The sequence below is a fragment of the Dipodomys merriami genome, unplaced genomic scaffold (assembly GCF_024711535.1).
Source record: "Dipodomys merriami isolate MVZ:Mamm:240054 unplaced genomic scaffold, mDipMer1.0.p SCAF_38, whole genome shotgun sequence".
NCBI lineage: Eukaryota > Metazoa > Chordata > Mammalia > Rodentia > Heteromyidae > Dipodomys > Dipodomys merriami.
This window is the reverse complement of record NW_027205381.1, coordinates 9,483,745-9,503,288: the sequence shown is the minus strand read 5'-3', so window position 1 is coordinate 9,503,288 and position 19,544 is coordinate 9,483,745. Positions and strand designations below refer to the sequence as shown.

Below are 19,544 nucleotides of genomic sequence, written 5' to 3'. Positions count from 1 at the left end.
TCAGTGGTTGAGTGCCTGCCTAGCAAGTACAAGGCCTTGACTTCAAATATGAGTATCACAAATAATTATATCAGAAATCCAAGTTGCAAAAGAGAAAGAGAAAACTAAATGAAAATCTGCCTAAAGTTACTTATAAGAAGAAATATGAGACTGAATGTAAGGCCCTGGAAGATGATTTTGCAAACTATAAAAGGATACTCACTTGTTTCACATTTTCAGCTAAGAAGACAATATAAACACTGCAGAATCCCAGCTGCGTTATCACCAGAAAAAAGTCAACCACACTCCTAAACAGAGATATCCACAAGTAAGTATCAATAAAGGTAGCAATGTGTCAAAATATTTTTTCTCATTTTAACTGTAATTTAAGTCCTATTAATATGCTATTTTATAACAGCATATTGTTTTCTTCCTTGAAAAAAGAACAGTTAAAATATTTATTTCCTACTAATATTATATTATGTTTAGTATGTCACTAGAATTATAAACGAAAAACACACTTGATTAAAAGGCCAGTAGTTAGATAGGGCAGTTGTCAAATTAGAAATTTGCCCACTTTATTCATTTCTTGTTCTGATCTTTGAACAAGAAATGACTACCACTGTGTAATGTGCACTGTAGTCTCTTGTCTGACCATCAGTGACAACAATGATGTCTAACATTTTACAGACACTCCTCCCATGTGGCAGCAAAAGGTCCTACTATCTTCATTCTTGCCATAACTCTTCCATCCTCCACAGTTCTTCAGGGGTATTACTGGTAAATAATCTTGGTACCCTGAATTGAATTCCAGTTTCTCATCTGTGATTCTTACATTTAAGTATTCCCTTAATCTTTTTTATCCACATTTCAGGTGAGGGTCTCATTAATAATAATTATAGTTGACTTTTTCTGAAAGCCTTTTTTCTTCACAGCAGGAAAGCTGTCTATAGTCTGGGTCAGAAGAAATATGGGGTTGGGATTGACTTTGGGTTCTGGAGGCAAGTCCCTAGGGCAGTAGGCTCTGTTTCCTTCCTTCTATTCAAATATATCAGGAATGATGAAAACCTCATAGACTTATGAACAAATATAGCTTTCTGAAAATAAAAAACATAGATTTAAGCATAAAATACTCTAACGTTGTGTTTTTTCTTCTTTAAATTTTATCATCGTTTGTTTATACTTCTTTATTTTTCCATCCCTATGTTCATCCAGTTTACATTCACCTTGTTCAATGATGAGAAAGACAATGAAGTTTATGTTAAATAACATCCAGACTTCAGTTGTCTTATGAAAATACATTTTTTTCTTTTTTAAAAAATAAGTGAATATAATTCTGTTATTTAATAAATATTTTATAAATTATATTATAGGTATATATTTGTATATACTTTTTAAAGTATTATTTTCTTTAATCTACTATAATCATTCAATGAAGTACAAGTGCATTTCATTATGAGATATGCAAACCAAAATAAGGAACATTTTGACCAGGTCATAAAACAGACAATTAGTAGAATTGAGATTTGAACCTAAGTCAATCTAATTTTAAGGGTATTCAATTTGTTTTGTTTGTTTATTTTTGCAAGTACAGGCTTTGAACTCAGGGCTTCTCATTTGCTCGGCTTGCATGCTCAGCTTAGGCTCTACTACTTGAGCTTTATCTCCAGTCAGGCTTTTTGCTGGTTATATTTGGAGACGGTATTTCATGGGCTTTTTTGCCAGGATTGGCTTGGAACTGTGATCCTCTGCATCTCAGCCTCCTGAGCAGCTATATGAGTAAGACACCAGTTCCAAGTTATTAGTTACATTCTCTCAATTTATCATCCTTTTATTTGTCTTATCAGATTAAAATACTTAAAAATTAACAAAGTCTCAACAAATCGATATTAAAAGCAGAGCAAGTACTTGCCGTCCCCAAGCAGCTTGTTTCTGGAGGTAACTCCAAGGACTTGCTTCCATGGCGAGACTCACCGTGTCACTGTAGCCTAAAGTAGACTTCTTAAACCTGCAATTAATGACAACACATATAAGAAAGAAAAAAAACAGTAAGTCAGTCTGTAAAACCATTTATTGGAAAAAGTATCAGATATACAGGAATGAACACAGGTCTATACACTGACACATGAAGACTTCAAAATGTGAAAATCTATAGACTCTAATAAAATTTAAATTTTTATCTTGCCTACGGATACATTTTATCTATGTGTAAAATACGAGCAGTTAATATCTGTGCTGCCATGATTTAAATATCTCAAATACATAAAAACATCAACTATATTGTTCTTGTCAAAATTACTACATTTTTCTTTTTTATTCTTATTATAAGGTGATGTACAGAGTGATTACAGTTACCTAAGTCAGATGATGAGTACATGTCTTTTTGGACAATGTCACTCCTTCCCTGCTCTTTCCGTTTTTCCTTCCCATCCCCATGCATACATTTTTCTGGTAACAGTATATAATACTATATATTTACAGGGCTCTAGAATGTATTTCCATATACACTATCTCATTTCATTTTCAAACTACCTTCCTGAGGTAGATACGGTATCTCCAGTCTTAGTCTCTCCCACTCTTCTTTTTACAAGTATGTACACACACACACACACACACACACAAACACACACACACACACACAAATGATGTATCCAGTTTTAGCAATGAAACAAGAGTCTGTCGTAGAATTCTGGTTTACTAGGAGGTATTTGTCTTAAAAATTTGGCTTATTATCCAAAGGAAACATTTTATGACTACCTGCATACCTACATATCAGTAAACAGAACCAAAGATGCTATACCTAAAACTAAACTGCTAATACATTGAAGACACTGGGCTATAACTAAAAGTGTACCATTGACTCCATTTACTCTACTAATCTTTTCTTCTGATTTTTTTCCACTTAAGACTAAATAAAAGAACCCAGGGCCATTTACTAATTAGGTGCATTTCTAAGTACAGTTTATCCTCCATGGCCACAGATCCCTCATTTGTAGATTCAATTGAACACATATGTAAACATACATGAAAAGCTGTCCTGTCTGTATTGAATATATTCCAACTGATTTTTTATGTCATTATGCCTTAAACAATACAGCACAACAGGCATGCATGTAGTACCTATTCTACATTAGGTATTCTGAATAATCAGGGATAATTAGAGAGAAGGCTCCTCAGGGGTTGCACGCAAACACTACACTTCTTTATGTGAAGGACTTGAGCACTTGATGATTGTTGTATCTGTGTAGGTCCTGGAAGCAACAGCTCAAGACTTCCAAAGAAGGACTAATCATATTGACTGCATTCGAGTCCTACTGAGTCCCTATCCCATATTCACTATCAAAGAAAATACAACTTATAGTTGCAGAAAGTAGAAACAGAAAGATACAATGCCCTAAACAAATACACAGTTATAAAATAAATAGACTTAACAAATCCACATTTACCTCTGACATAGAAAGTGACTGCAACGTACCAATATGTGCATACAGTGAACAGAAATAATTCCTATAAACACAAGGCTGATTGGTCCAAGCTGTGAAGAAGAAAATTATAAGGTTTAAATAACAAGTTCAAAAGAACTGAATAACTTTACAAGCATGAGTCAATGGTCTACTCACTCACTGAACAAAAATAACAGTCATTTGCATAAAGAAAAATTAATCAACCTTATACAGAAAGGATACCAAACAAAGTTTAAGACCACCATGTATGATTTGATCTATGAATGAATTTAGACTACAGATATGTAACATAGCAGGATGGAATATAACATCACATTTAATAGCAGATGGCCAGCCTACAACTATCAGTGTGGCACTGCTATAATTATTATGCAACGATGACTCATATTCTAAATGATTTAAAAAGCACAATATTGAACTGTAGCTGGAATGACATGCTTCTTTGACAGATTTCTTCAACAAACTTCAATAGAATGCCAGGAACTCTACTCAGAAAATAATTATTTCAAAAACTTGTCTAGCAAGTGCAAGGCTCGGGGCTCAATCTCCAACATCCCAAAACAGAATGAAAGCTAGATTCCTATGAGGTACAACCAAACTATTGCCAAATCTTACTTTTACAGTCAGAAAAGTTTCAATTACCTTAAAATTAGGGTGGACAAACTCAGCAAAAGTGATAGCTAACAACTATTTTTTAGAAACTAGAACATTTAGAAGGGATTAAATATAATTTCATATATGAATTTTTTATATTAAAAGTTTTCTACAAAAAAGTTTCTTAACTTTTTTGGTGGGTTGCAAGAACTAGAGTTTGAACTCAGGGCCTCACACTATTGCTTATCTTTTTTTGCTCAAGCTTGGCACTCACTCCATCACTGGAAGCATACCTCCACTTCTAGCTTTGTACTGCTTAATAAGAGTCTCTTGGATTTTCTGCCCAGTCAGGTTTCAAACTGCCTGGGGTCAAACCAGGGATCCTCAGATCTCAGCTTCCTGAGGAACTAAGATTATAGGTGTGAGCCACTGGTGCCCAACTTTTTTTAAAAACTACATTAAAATTTAGAAATTAGATTTTTATTTCCTATGAATAAATGAGTGCTTTCAACGTAACAAAACCACTAATATGATATTTTTGTTTTTGGTTTTTGTAGGGGGGGGGTTGCACATGAGGCTTGAACTCTGGGCCTGAACGCTGACCCTCAGCTCTTCAGCTCAAGGCAAGCGCTCTACCCCTTGAGCCACTGCACCACTTCTGGCTTTCTGAGTGGTTTATTGGAGATGGGACTTTTCTGCCCAGGCTGGCTTTGAACTGCAATCCTCACATCTCAGCCTCCTTAGTTGCTAGGATTACAGGCATGGCCACTGGCGCTCAGATACTGTATTTTTTTTCACAATCTACTCTACCACCTCTTTCCTATGTCTGAAATCTTCATGGTTTATTCAAAGTCTAAAAAACTAAAGAATTATACACAAATAATCTTCAAAGTACATTTGCTGCTTTAAGTACACAACTCAAATCCCTGAAAGTCAAAAGGGATAATAAACCATAACCAACCCTGGAAACATTACATGTTATTTTAAGTTTTGTTTTTATTTAGTAGAAATGAAAATCATAATTCTTGTTTTTAGGTATAACTAGCATAGTCATTTATTTTTCTCAGTACAATTGCCAAGCCCTCAAGTAAATGTCACCTGATCAAGTTATCTCTCACTGGGACTCTACATTCACTGTGGTAATCGTGGCTGACAGTTAACTCTATGTTGTGTAGAGATTACAAAGATAAATCTTACCACTACACCTGCATTTTTTATTGCCAGTGGGAGTCCTAAAAGGCCGGTGCCAATATTTCCTTTAAGAAGATGCATAAGAGTTTGAATAAATCTGAAAAATAAAAAATTATAATATTTAAACATTTTAGAAGAAAAACCAGTAAAATGCCATGATAATAATTTTTCCTATTAGAAAAGAAGCTAAAATGACGCTATGTAACATTTCTGCTCCATCAGTAAGCCAGAAGTCACACTTGGTTCAAGTCCTAGCTTTGATATTTATAAGAGAAATACAGAAAAACACTGGGAAAATTGAGATATTTAGTGAGAGTTGTTTCAGATGTAATAAAACAATAAATAAAGAAATGATGATTTTCTTCCATGATACTTTGCTGCTATGATTTTCAGAACAATGTTGAAGATTATGTTTGCAAAACAACAATGCACTGTCACTGTTTATATTACCAGGGTACTAAACAGTAGTCCTGTAATTATCAAACTAAGAGGAAGGTTATTAAAAGGAACAATATGCAAGTTTTACATATGTATGTATTTCTTCTCCTTTCTCTTTCTACATATATATATATATATATATATATATATATATATATATATATAAGTCTCTAAAGGGTATAAAGTATATACCCTTTATACTCTAAAGGGTATAAAGATGTATATATATATACATCTATATATAAAATCAGGTAAGATAGCAATTAATTTTTGAACCTCATGAATTCTCTCAGGGATTTGGCTTTGAAGGCAACTGATGACAATCTCCTGATCAAGTAGAAATAAACCACAACTAAGAAGAATCTGGGTACTGGTGACTCACACCTGTAATCATAGCTACATAAGAGGCTGAGATCTGAGAAGTGAGGTTCAGAGCCAGCCTAGGCAGACAAATCCAAGAGATACTTATCTCCAATTAAAAGACCAAAGAGGGAAAAAATAAGGAGGTAACAATGCTCAGTATGAAATATACTCATTACCTTATTCATGTAACTGTACCCTCTGTACAGTATCTTTACAATAAAAAATATATACCAAAAAAAGAGCAAAGAGTCAGAAGTGGGTTGTGGCTCAAGTGGTAGAGTGCCAGGTAAAAATAAATAAATAAAACTAAGAACACACAATTCAAACCCATCAAACAAAAACTTTTGCCTAGAAGAGTTTTGAAGTTCATAATCTTCTGATCAGATTCTATCATCCTTTGCCTAACCACTAAATTACTTTTAGATTAAATTTAGTGATGATAAAATATCCAACAGAGATTTTCAAGTATTTTCTGCATTTATCCTTCTTCACAAGATTCAGGTATTTTCCTTCTCACTCTGCAAAAAGCATTTACACTGCCTTGTGTAATTCCTAAGCATATCAAAAGCCACTTCTCTGTCAGAGGCAGGGCATCTGCTGTTACTTCACTAGAGTGACTACTAGAGTTACTTCACTCTGTAATTTCAATGTATCACTGTAAACTTGAAAGGCAAAGACTAACACCTCTTAATCATCACAAACAAACTGAAGAAAAAGAAGAGAGTCAGATAAGGACAGGACTTACGAAATACCACCATGGTTATGGAGCTGGTAGTGCTTCTGGACAGGCAGCAGCTCCTGTTCATGCTCTTCATCTGAGGTGCCATCAAAGCTCTGATCATTTATTAAGGGCCTCATCACATCCATATCTTTAAGAGAGAAAAAAAAGCTCACTTCACTATTGTTTTAAAAAATTGTCATAGCCGGGCGCTGGTGGCTCACGCCTGTAATCCTAGCTACTCAGGAGGCTGAGATCTGAGGATCGCGGTTCAAAGCCAGCCCGGGCAGGAGAGACCGTGAGACTCCTATCTCCAATAAACCACCAGAAAACCGGAAGTGGCGCTGTAGCTCAAGTGGTAGAGCGCTCGCCTTGAGCTGAAGAGCTGAGGGACAGCGCCCAGGCCCAGAGTTCAAGCCCCACGACCGACAAAAAAAAAAAAAAAAAATTGTCATAAAGGGCAGTTGCTGGCAGTTCATGTAATCCTAGCTACTCAGGAGGCTGAGATCTGAGGATAGCAGTTCAAAGCCAGTTTGTGCAGGAAAGTCCGCGAAATTCTTATCTCCAATAAACCACCAAAAAAACAGAAGTGGCGCTATGGCTCAAATGGTAGAGCACTTGCCTTGAGCTGAAGAGCTGAGGGACAGCACCCAGGCCCAAAGTTCAAGACCCACGGCCAACCAAAACAGAAAAAAATTGTCATAAAGTGGGTATAAAAATTATTTTTTGTGGACTTGAATTCAGGGCCTAGGCACTGTCCGTGAGCTTTTTTGCTCAAGGCCAGTGCTCTACCACTTGAGCCATAGCTCCACTTCTGGCTTTTATGCTTCCATCAGAAAGAATGGCACTGTCCTATTCATAAGGAAATGGAAAGCCCTGAAAAAAAATTATATTAAGCAAAATAAGTCAGACCCAGAGAAAAGTAGGTTGCATGGTTTCCTTCATTTGTAAGAACTAAGATATGTCTATGATATTCTTAGCAGGTGATTTCAATAGCTCAACTGATAAGTGCATAGGACCATATATAATGAAGCATAACAACATGAACTCCAAGAACTGGAAACAAGAGGTTCTTACTATGTGCTGCATGCAGTTTGTTTTTTCCTGTTTTAGTTTTCTATACCCTCTGTCTTGTATATAAGTTAATCTGATTAATGGAAGGGAAAGGGAATAACAGAAACAGTAGGACGAAGGATGAACTAATGTGACAATGACACTCACTTGACACTACCTTGGAAATGAACTACACAACTTGGGGAGGGGTGGGAGGGAAACTGGGAGGGGCAAGCTGGAGAAAATGATGGAGGGGATAACAGAGTTTAAAAAGAAATGTACTCATTACCTTACTTATGTTAACTGTAATCCCCCTGCTCATCACCTTTACAATACAGATATAAAAAAAGTAAATAAAATGCATAGGAAAATAACACCATTTTATACAACAGTCAACACCAATTTATTGAGTACCACTATGTTCTCAGTCAATAAAGTAAATTTACAAGGAAAAAAAGCCTTAAGTACTTTTCTGCCCATACTGGCTTCAAACCATGCTTAGACCTCAGGCTCCTCAGTAGCTACAACTGCAGGCATGAGCCACCAGTGCATGGCTTGAATTATTTTTTTAGCATTTAAGAAATACGTATTATGTTTATTCTTACTATATATTATATTTATACCTACTATTTCCATCCTGAGTTAGTTCATTTTAACTCCCTAAGTTCTGGCATATTTCATATAGGAAGAATTATTCTTATTTCCTGGCTATTCTGTTTGAGCTATGTACTGCAGAGTGAAAAGTACTTCAAAAGCACTGAATTCAGAGTTCTTCCTGATTGGTGCTTGTGGAGTCTGTGTTTAGGAGATGTGTACTCTGGTGTGATGAGGTAGCTGGACCTGGGAACCTGCTCTCCAGAGGCTCACCACAAAGAGCATGAGTTAGAGAGAAGAGTGAGTAATCACAAAATACAGGATGAGAAAGAAGAAACATTCAAACATATTTTCATCTGTGTTAGCTTCAAATCACATTGCATACATACATTAGTAATAATATTTTGAAATACACGTCACTTCAATACTTAAATTTCAGTATAAAATTTGCCCTTTTAATTTTTGGAGGTAGTGGTAGTACGAGAGTTTAAACTCAGGGCTTTACACTTGCTAGGCAGATGGTCTACCACTTGAAAGCCATTTTACTTGGTTATCTTGACTTTTTGCTCATGGCAGCACTTCTCACCCCAGCTGGAATGACAGGCATGTGTCACCACATCCAATTTATTTTTGCTGAGATGGGGCCTTGAGAACTTTTTTGTCTAGACTGGTCTGGATCTGTGATCCTCCTGATCTCAACCTCCTAGGCAACCAATGACAAGTGTGCACAACTGTACCCAGTTGTCTGAGATGGAGTCACATAAATGCTTTGCCCAGGAGGCTGGCTTCAAACAGTAATTCTTCCAATCTCCACCTCTCACAAAAGGTAATAATCCTATATAGTAGGAAATAAAATAAATGATTTAGCTAGAAATGACTGATTAAAGTTTTTTAGTTTTGTTTTGTTTTGTGGGGTTGTGGGGCTTGAACTCTGGGCCTGGGCACTGTTCCTGAGCTCTTCAGCTCACAGCACCACTTCCTAAGCAAAGTTTTTAATCTCTTTATTTAAGTGGAGTACTTTCAAACTTCTTTTAAATTTTCAATAGTACAAAAATCTTGCATATTCTTTATATACTAAATTGCTAACAATTTGCCCTATTTTCTTCTCTCAAATACTACTTTTTGAGCCACTACAGAACATGCTATAACCCCACACTTCACTTTATTAGGAGCATGTATCTCCTAAAAAACTTTATTACCTTGCCCAAGTAATTGTAACCCCTCTATATGGTATTTTCATAATTAAAAAAACTTGACAATTCATATTACATTGTCAGATTCAACTTAATATTAATGCAATACTTGATTAAATGCATATTCCATAGTACATTTCTATTTCTATACTAATAGTCTTTCCAGCAGTGTTTCTGTTTTCATTTTTCTCAGGTCCAGGGCCATTGCATGTATTTGTTCTGATTACCTTTGCTCATTAGTTCTGAGGTTTTTTTGCTTGCTTGTTTTGTTTTCAGACAGGGTCTTACCAGTTTGCCTAGGATAGTCTAGAACTTGCTATGTAGCCCAGAGTGGCTTTGAACTCCAGACTTCCAAGTCATATTATCTCTCATATGTGTGAGCTAGACCTAATTTATAAATATATATATGTAAACATTTACATGTCCACAATTAACTATCGTATGGTAAATGCAGGGGAAAATTCCAGAGGTGTAACTTAAACAACCAGTCTAATAAAATGAATGAATACCAGGAGGATGATACTGGAAGTGTTAGGGGGGTGAGGTCATAGGAAGTGTGGAAGAACGCAGCCATAACATCAATATATGTATGTGAAATGGAACTAGGAAAATTGAGGAGATCAACAGTGGGATTTGGAGAGATGGAGGAGAATTATGGAAGGGATGTCAAGATCTCAAGATCAAGATATATTGTAACTCACAAACTGACATGTTGAATTGAAACCCCTTTGTACAACTACTTGAAGATAACAGAACAATAGTAATTTTTTAAAAGGTTCCCAAGTCCTAAGATTACAAGTGTGCATCACCATGCCTGGCTGCCATTTTATCTTTTAGTAGGTCTTTAATCCTCCCTTTTTAACTTAATTTTGTACCACTTTGTTTACACTTTTAAGTGTTATCATGTGGCTTCCACTTATTATTAAAAATAATGATTTTACTATTTTATCCCTTGTCTTTCCCTTATTCTCTCACATTCTAGTTTTATTCTTTATAATTTAGAAATGTGCACACCATTCTCCTAATCTCTGTGTGTGCCTTTGACTTAAGTATCAGTATTCATTGCCAGTCCTCTGAAGGTATCCAGTCACCTTTGCATTCTCTCTTGGAATGTATGTCACATGACTACAACACAAGCTGCCATGCCACACTGTGAAGAGCCTAACTCAGGGGCTGTGGCAGGCCAAGGGCTTCCATTTCTATCTGGCTTTGGGTGATGCTGCTGCTGCTGCTCTAGAATTGTGCTGGGAGAACCATAGCTGTAGCACATCTAAATGGCTCATACATTCTGGAGTTTCTAAAAATGCTGCTCCTCTTTTGCCTTGCTTTCAGTTTTGGGTTTTTTAAAAAAATTAGCATGTATTGTCAAAGGGATTCATTGGTATATTTCCATATAGCCATATTATGTACTTTGATCACATTCACTATCCCTCCTTGGCTTAGTAATTAGAATGCAGTCTCACTAAGTTTTTGCCTAGGCTGATGTAGAATCTTGATCCTCCCATTTTCTGCCACCCAGGTAGTTAGAATTCCAGGTGTGAGTCTCCATGCCTGCCTCAAAATAGTCTCTTCTCCCTTCACTTCTTCTCTGATAATAAAACTAATTTGGAGAGAGTAAAATTCACTAAAGAATCCAAAGTTCCAAATAACTGACATCAACATTAAGGAAAGTTTTCTGTAATTCTCCAACTTCTGTCTTTAGTAGTTTTATAACTGTCCAATCTTCAAACATTCTCAACACATCATCTAATAGGATTTTGTTGTTTCTTGTTCTCTGGTACCAAAGACAACACAACTTGGACCTGCACACAATGAAAGGACTTCCCCAAATAGCTTGAGTGTGATATGACCTCACAGTTACCCTGGAAATGAATATAAAAACATCATGATCCTCTTTTTAAGTAGCTGCTGTATTCTCTTATGTTCTATTCGATACATATATTCTATTCATATATTCTATTCCTTGGACTGCTATAACAAAGCAATACAAAAATAGCAAGCAGAAATGTAACCTCTCATAGTTCAGGGGCTTGAAGCCTGAAATACAAGTGTTGAGTGATGAACTCATCCCAGGCCTCTCTTTGGCTTGCACAAGGCCACATGCATGCTTTCTGACACCCACACCTGTGGCTTTGTCCTAAATCCCTTCTATAGAGACAGTGGCTCCAACTCACTCCAGCTTTGCTAATAACATCCACAATAACCCTATTTCCAAGTGAGACCTCCTCCTAAAATTATGGGTGTAGTAAGACTTCCATACAATTTCTGAGCAAAATTCTCATAACAATTATTATTAACTTCCGTTGGCTTCAGTTTTGTGTAGAAAGATATTGTTTTCACTTCTAAATGTACTTGATTTACTTTGATAATTCAGTCTCCCTAAACTTAGGTAAACTTTCTCATTTCTTTCTGCCCAGGGCAATATTCTGTTAATGTTCTGCATGTTCTGTGCTTGTACTAACCTCACTGTCTGTTCCCAATAAAGACAGAATGACCTAGTATTTGAAGCACACTGCCTAAGAGATCACAGCTGCCATGAAGGAAAAAGGTAAGTTTTCTCATAAACTTAAAATATTATCTACTTTAAATAATGTTTAATTTTAATAGCATCATTTGGGAATTTATATTTACTATCTCCTTAGGCAAAACTTGAAAATCTGAATTATTATAATAGTCTCTAAATACTAGGTCTATAATTCATATAAGTGGCTTTTAAAAATAGCACTTCAATGAACACACAGATTCTGGTGAGCAAGTTAGGTAGACTCTGTCCACTTTAAACTTAGGTCATTTAACAACTGTCTTAGTTAATTTTGCTCAAAGTCTAACCTAACCTCCTATAGGTATACTTTTCTCTAGTTTTTAAATGCATTTCTTTTCAATGTTATGTGGCCTAAGAAACATTAAACATGACTAACCATAAAAAAATCACTTTTCATATATGTGTATACACAAAATATATGTATATGTTTTCATATACATAAAACCATTTTTCATCCCTCATATCTAAAAATCATAATAAAATATAATTATTCCAGGAAGTTCCTCTAACTAACTTTCTCACAATGAGATTTATGAGTTAATTTTTAAGCATTCAAACCATTTGAGAGAAAGAACCTCTTAACAGTACTAGGAATTGAAAAAGTACTGATTCCATATTGTATTGATCTTACTGTTGAAGGAGAATTTTTCAATGGGACATGGTATTATCTAAGTTCTATCTCCATGTTAAATATATTTAAAAAGCAGTTAAGAAAACTCTTTTCCCCAGTTGTAGTCTAATTATTGAAGTAATATTAGTTACTAAGAAGATAAAAAGAGGGAATGAATTTGATGAATTTGCATTATGCAACTAGCACAATGAAGCTCCCCTTATTCACCTAATTTAAGCTAATAAAAATGTACAATTTGGGTGGTGAGAGGATGGGGGAGGGAAAGTAGGAGAAAAATGAGTGAAGGGGTAATAAGTTTGACAAGAAATGTACTTATTAGGGACTAGGAAGGTGGCTCAGTGGTAAAGCGCTTGCCTTACATGCATGAGGCCCTGCGAACCCTCAGCACCACATAAGCAGAAAAAAGCTGGAAGTGGCGCTGTGGCTCAAGTGGTAGATTGTTAGCCTTGAGCTGAAGAGCTGAGGGACAGCGCCCAGACCGAGTTCAGGCCCCACGACCGGATCCAAAAAAAAGAAAAAAAGAAACATGAATTGAAAGCAGGGAGAAATGCTAAGGATGAGAAGATGGCAGGGAGGAGGGCAGAGGTGAAACAGAAGCCTTGGAACTATAATTCACAGCTTCACAATTGTATAAAATTTTTTCTCTTTATGGATAGCTTTCCAGAAGCAGAATTACTAGGTGAGAGTAATAATAAACTATTAAGAACTTCATAATGTTTGAGCACTATAATTTTTTTCTTTTTATTCTGTCTACACTGGGGATCTAGGTTGATTTTAGGCTAGGAGACCGAGGTTGAAACAATAGGGAGAGAGAGCATATAAGTAAGCACTGCCTGTCAGAGCTGCTGAGTTAAAGAAGGCTCCAGTGATATATGGGATGTGGTACACTACTAGCTAGCAGAGCAGTGCTGCCCAAGAGAAACACAACATAGGCCTCAATCTAATGTTACATTTTCTCTCAATCACATATTTGAAAAAGGAAAAAGAAACAGGTGAGATACAATTTAATAATATATTTTATTTCACCTGTTATCATTTCAACACATAATAAACATTTAAAAATTAGGATGTCTTACATCTTATAGGCAAGCCATAGTGTTTCATGCTATGACACCTATCAATTTGGACATGCACATTTCAAGCACTCAGTGACCACATGCTGGATAGCACAGCACTAGTTAGCTTCAAGGCAAGAGTGTCACACTGATACCTTGCCCCGTTTCCTCTGGGCCACTTTTGCACATGGACAAGGAGACTCATAACTTCTACCCTGTAGAAGTTTGCTGATGGCAGAGGGTGATAACATACATATAGCACCAAGCTTGTCCACGGCACATGGCATGTGTAAAGCAATCCTACGGCACAGTGAGTCGTTGTAAAATCAACACTGGTCATCTACCCTTGCCATGTAAGAAGCCAATGACTGCTAGACACCAATGATGCTTTGTATTAAAGTGCTCATCTTTGAAACAAAAATTGTTATTTATCTTACATAGGATGCCTGTTATTTCCAATGTTTTGTTATAACTTGGCTAAGGAATGAACTGGAAACTAAAAAAAAAAAAAAAAAAAAACTGTGATTACTGATGGTAAGCATTAAAAATGCTCCATAAAATAAAAGACTATTAAACAATGTGATGTGTATCAAACTACCTGGACATAATTATTTCTACGTGGAGAATGTATAAATGAGTAAAAAAAACTTCAGGCTGATTCAGTATTACACAGCACAGACTGAATGAGTAGTGTACTACATCCCACATATCACTGGAACCTTCTTTAACTCAGCAGCTCTGACAGGCAGTGCTTACCTATATGCTCTCTCTCCCTACTGTTTCAACCTCAGTCTCCTAGCCTAAAATCAACCTAGAACCCCAGTGTAGACAGAATAAAAAGAAAAAAATCATAGTGCTCAAACATTATGAAGTTCTTAATAGTTTATTACTCTCACCTAGTAATTCTGCTTCTGGAAAGCTATCCATAAAGACAAAAAATTTTATACAAAAATGTTAGTTGAACCATGAATTCTGAAAATCTAGAAACAATATAAATATGCAACAATCAAAAATTTGTTCAATTGAAGTTTGGAAGTGTGTTTCAGGCAGTAGAGTGCTTGTCTAGCAATAGCAGAGCCCCGAATTCAAATCCCAGGACCACCAAAAAAGAAAAAGGAAATGTATAAAGTATACCCACTTATATAGTATTACACTGACATTAGACTATAATTAGGAAGTTCTGAGTTAAACAAGAAGAATTATATCATATGCTAAATGGGGAAAACCCTGTACCTACAGAATGACTGAAAAAAATCTACAAAAGTTAAATGGAAATGAAGAAAGGAAATATACCAAAACAGGAATCATTTAACAAGGATATAGTGAAACAATGGCTCATGAATATCCTTTTTCTCTAGAATACATGAAAAATAAGAAATTATGAAGCTTCTATCATTTTATAAGAGCAAAACAAAGGAATTATTAAAATGTTGACAAAGGATAAACTAACAAAGGACAAATCATTTCTTTCATAAAAAATAACACAAAGTTGTCATCTAAATCTCTAAACCTCATCCAGATATGAAATGGGAAGAGTGAGCCTTGTCCATTTCTGAGGTGGAGGAAATAGCACAGAAATCTTTAGAGCCCCTCCTCCTCCTCTCCAGTGAAGTCCAGAGCAGGGAACCTTTACCTTAACAGCTCCACCACTGCGTTCACATAAATACCCATTCTAAAAAAAATCTGTTTTCAATAGTATTTTATTATTGTAATATTGTAGAAAAATCATACACAGAAAAAAATTAAAACTTACCCCCTTCCAGAAATTGCTGTTACAATTTAGAGTTCTCATACACACACACACACACACACACACACACACACACACACACACACACACACACACACACACACACACACACACACACACACACACACACACACACACACGTGGGTATTCTATCCCATTCAGTCCCAGCACTTGAATATACAAACTATATACTGATGATTTCCACATTTATATCCTGAGACCAAACCTCCCAGAATGCCTGGGATAGGGTGGTTTTGTAACAGGTCCACAATCTTGGATGTTTCTACTTTTAAACAGAAAGAACTTAAGCCCGCTTGCTTTGAGTGCCATTTAATTGCCCACTCAAAGTTTATGCCTCAACACACATCTCAACCTTCCAATCTCCCAAACTGAACTCATCTTCATTACCAAGCCAGGGCCTCCTCAGACACCCTGTACTAATGACTGCTTTATATCTAATTCGTGACTGGCCTCAGGTCCATGGAACATGAGGATCCCACCTCATGATATGGCAACTGCTTCCCATGAGTGACCCTAAAACGACAGATAAAAAAGATACAATGCTTACTATAACCTAGTGCCAAAGCCTATACATCATCACATCTACTATAATCTGTTCCCTAGAAGCACGTGACTAAGTCCAAACCATACTCAAAGCAAGGGGGCTTAAGTTCTGTTTAAGAGTAGAAACATCCAAGACTGTGGACCTGTTACAAAACCACCCTATCATCTCAGCAGATTGAAGTTCTATTTTAGATACTCGGGCCCTTCAGTCATTCTAGTCTTCTCCTTCATCCTCAACTTCAACCAACACATTGGGAAATCATGCTTGTTCTACTTTTGAATACCCAAAGGTAAAACCACTGCTGCTTGCCCTAAGGCTCTGCAGGACATGTAGATCACTGCTGAAAGAGGAGCACACTCTCCTGCGTCTGCTTTGCCCGGACAGCCCCCTCAGCAAGCAGCACCATCCTCTTAAAACTTCAGCCATATCATGTGACTCCAAACTGCCTAGACCCCCTCCTCAATTCCTCAAGACCTCCTGATTCTGCTCGTCTTCTCAAGGCATTCTTTACTTAGCATACTGTGCAATATCTGACCCTGCTTTGCTTTCTGCTGTCTGCTTCTTACTAAATAAAAACTGGGAGAGCAGGTGTCCCGATGTGTTCTATTCAAGAGAAGCACAATTAGTGTGTTGAAAAATAAACACATAGAACTTAAAGAACAATAAAAAACAGAACTTTTTTAAGTTAATAAGCATACATGTAGTGAACATTTTCCAGTACCACTTTTAATGGCTAGGCAGATGGCTATATGGTTAAATCCCAATTTACTCAACTAATTCTCAATTATTGGATATTAACATAGTTCATAGCCTTTCCCCAGTACAGATACTGCACTGAAAATCTCCTAACTTACTTCTTTATTATTTAGGTGATACCCGGGCTTGAACTGAGACCTCAAGCTCACTCAGCTTTCTTGCTCAGAGCTGGAACTCTGCCACTTGAGCAATGACTGACTGCACACTGGATTGTTTTGTGTTTTTTGTTTTTTTCTGGCTGATTGGAGATGGAATCAAACTGCAATCGTCCAGATCTCATTCTTCTCATCCTTGTAAGTAGCTAGGATTATAGGTGTGAACCACAGGGACTGGCTATAAATGTTCTGGGTGAAAGGATATATATGATTTAAAGGATAGAAATACTCCTGTGTTTCTACCAACAATACATGAAACTGTCTTATCTGGTCTCATCCACAAACAGGTTATTGATTCATTTAAAACACTCAGCTAAACATGGGCTCATATAGTGGGTATACTATTTTATTTTGTTGGTCGTGGGGCTTGAACTCTGGGCCTGGGCGCTGTCCCTCAGCTCTTCAGCTCAAGGCTCGTACTCTAGCACTTGAGCCACAGTGCCACTTCTGATTTTTCTGTTATGTGGTGCTAAGGAATAGAACCTAGGGCCTCATGCATGCAAGGCAAGCACTCTTCCACTGAGCCACCTTCCCGGCCCCGGAGTGGGTATACTATTAATGAACTTAAATTATCCTATCTACAAAACTGTGAAGCTTAGAGATAATGCATAAAGGACTCAGCCCTCTGCTTACACAGAGCAAAGCTCAATAAAATGTTCAGTTGATTGTTTCTACAATAACTACAACTTGAGCAGAGTGTCCTACGTAGTATTACAGATACAGCCTATAACTTATGATACCGTATTTTAAATTCGCCCTCTTTTTGTGATACTTCAGTCTTAACGCAGGGCTTGGCATTTGCTCAGCTAGTGCTCTGCCACCTGCTCTGCACTTCCAGCCCTGCTTTTTGCTGGTCTTTTGGAGCCAGGGTCTGAGGACTTTTATGGCTGGGCTGGCTTCGAACTGTGACCCTCCAGATCTCAGTCTCCTAAGTACCTAGGAATTGCCAGCGAAAACCACAAGCGCAGAGCTTCCAGCTGGGTCTCGGTTCCATTTGATTACGGGGCGTGGGGCTGCAGACAGTGCTGCCAGCGGCGCCCGAGCGGCCGCGCCCCTCCACCCCCCTCCTCCTCCCGTTTCTTGGTGCAGACGCAAACTTTCCCCGCGGTGCGAAGAGAACGGAAGGGCGGGAGGCGGCTGCGCTGTGCGCTGCTCGCTTCAGGTCCCCGGTGCCCGGCCGCTCTCCAGCGAGGAGCCCACGAAGGACCCGCCGGGAGCCGGCAGCGAGCGCCGCCCTGGAAAAACACAGAATACAGCGGCAACTTCCTCCGCGCATCCCTGGGACCCGGGGAGGCCGCGCAGGCCCGGGGTGCGCAGGCGCCGCGCTCCGTGCGCACCTCCAGGACCCGCGCGAGCTGCGTGAACGCCGGCGGGGTGCCCGGCCCGGCCTCGCCCGTGCCCCGCGGGGGCTGCGTGAACGCCGGCGGGGTGCCCGGCCCGGCCTCGCCCGTGCCCCGCGGGGGTGCGTGAACGCCGGCGGGGTGCCCGGCCCGGCCTCGCCCGTGCCCCGCGGGGGCTGCGGGACCGAGGTTTCAGTCCAGGCACGGCCGGGCCCGCTACTGAGGAGCCCGGACGCGCACGGGGAGCCTCCGGCACCGCGGATCCGGCCGGGGCCCTGGCCCCGGGCCAGCCGGCGGGGATGACACGGCGCGCCCCGCTGACGCGCGGCCCCGCGCCCGCAGCCCCGGCCGCACGCGACGCTCGCCCAGCTCGCGACACCCACCGAGCTCCTCACAGGCCGCCGCCCCGGCCGCCGGCGCCGCCGCTTCCATCTCTCCGGGGTCTCCAGGACGCCGCCGTGCCGGGGCTGGCCCTTCCTCCGCTGCGTGGCACGCACGTCAGGCCGAGGCCTTGGCAGCCCCACCAGACCCGCACCCGGCACCGCCTCCCGGCCCGGCGCCCCGCCCAAGCGCTCCGCGCCTGCGCAGTGGGGCCCGGCGCGGGGGGGGGGGGGGGGAGAGGATAGAGGGGGAGGGGGAGCGGGCGTGCTCCCAGGGGCTGCCCGCGCCGCCGGGGAGGGGCGGGGACCCGCGCTAGGGCTCAGCCCAAACCTCAGGCCCGGCGTGGCAGCCGCCGCGGAAGCTGGGAGGCCCCGGTGCGCGGGGCCGGCTGGGCCTGGGCTCCCGGAGCCGGCGGGGGGTCGCCAGGCCTCAGAGCCCGTGGTCACCGTGAGTACTGCGGAGGTGCGCGGCCCGCGCTGGGGCCCTGACACTTGGACGTCCGAGGGGACGGGCGGCTCTGCAGACTCCCGAGAGTGCTCTTGTGGCGCACGTCATCCACCCTGAACGCCCACCACGGCGCCGGGAGAAAACCACGGCCGCAGCGCCTCCCCGCGCCCGACGCCGCCGGTCCTCGCACGCACGCCGTCGGCGCGAGCCTCTGGCCGTCGGTGAACTCACGCACGTACCGTCGGCGCGAGCCGGACAGTAAGTGCGTTTGAGAGGGACGGGGCGGGGGCCCGGGGGGAGTTGGTGGAGGCCCGGGAGGCCCAGTGTGGGGCTCC

At 39.9% G+C, this 19,544-nt stretch overlaps 1 protein-coding gene across 5 annotated transcripts in view; it reads right to left on the bottom strand.

Annotated features, from left to right (window-relative positions):
- Nucleotides 1-18,917, bottom strand: part of Slc36a4 (solute carrier family 36 member 4) — a 46,107-nt gene extending 27,190 nt beyond the window's left edge. For 2 of the 5 annotated variants that reach the window (XM_069989534.1, XM_069989538.1), the window contains exons 1-6: nt 18,765-18,917; nt 6,775-6,898; nt 5,235-5,325; nt 3,426-3,514; nt 1,892-1,987; nt 203-287 (exon numbers count right to left, since the gene is read on the bottom strand). In XM_069989534.1, the coding sequence (XP_069845635.1) occupies nt 203-287; nt 1,892-1,987; nt 3,426-3,514; nt 5,235-5,325; nt 6,775-6,898; nt 18,765-18,813 (534 nt within the window). In that variant the 5' untranslated portion in view covers nt 18,814-18,917. Of the gene's footprint in view, nt 1-202; nt 288-1,891; nt 1,988-3,425; nt 3,515-5,234; nt 5,326-6,774; nt 6,899-16,065; nt 16,100-18,764 lie in introns of those variants that run through there. The other 3 variants (XM_069989535.1, XM_069989536.1, XM_069989539.1) reach the window with 3 other exon arrangements.
- Nucleotides 18,918-19,544: the final 627 nt, after the last annotated feature.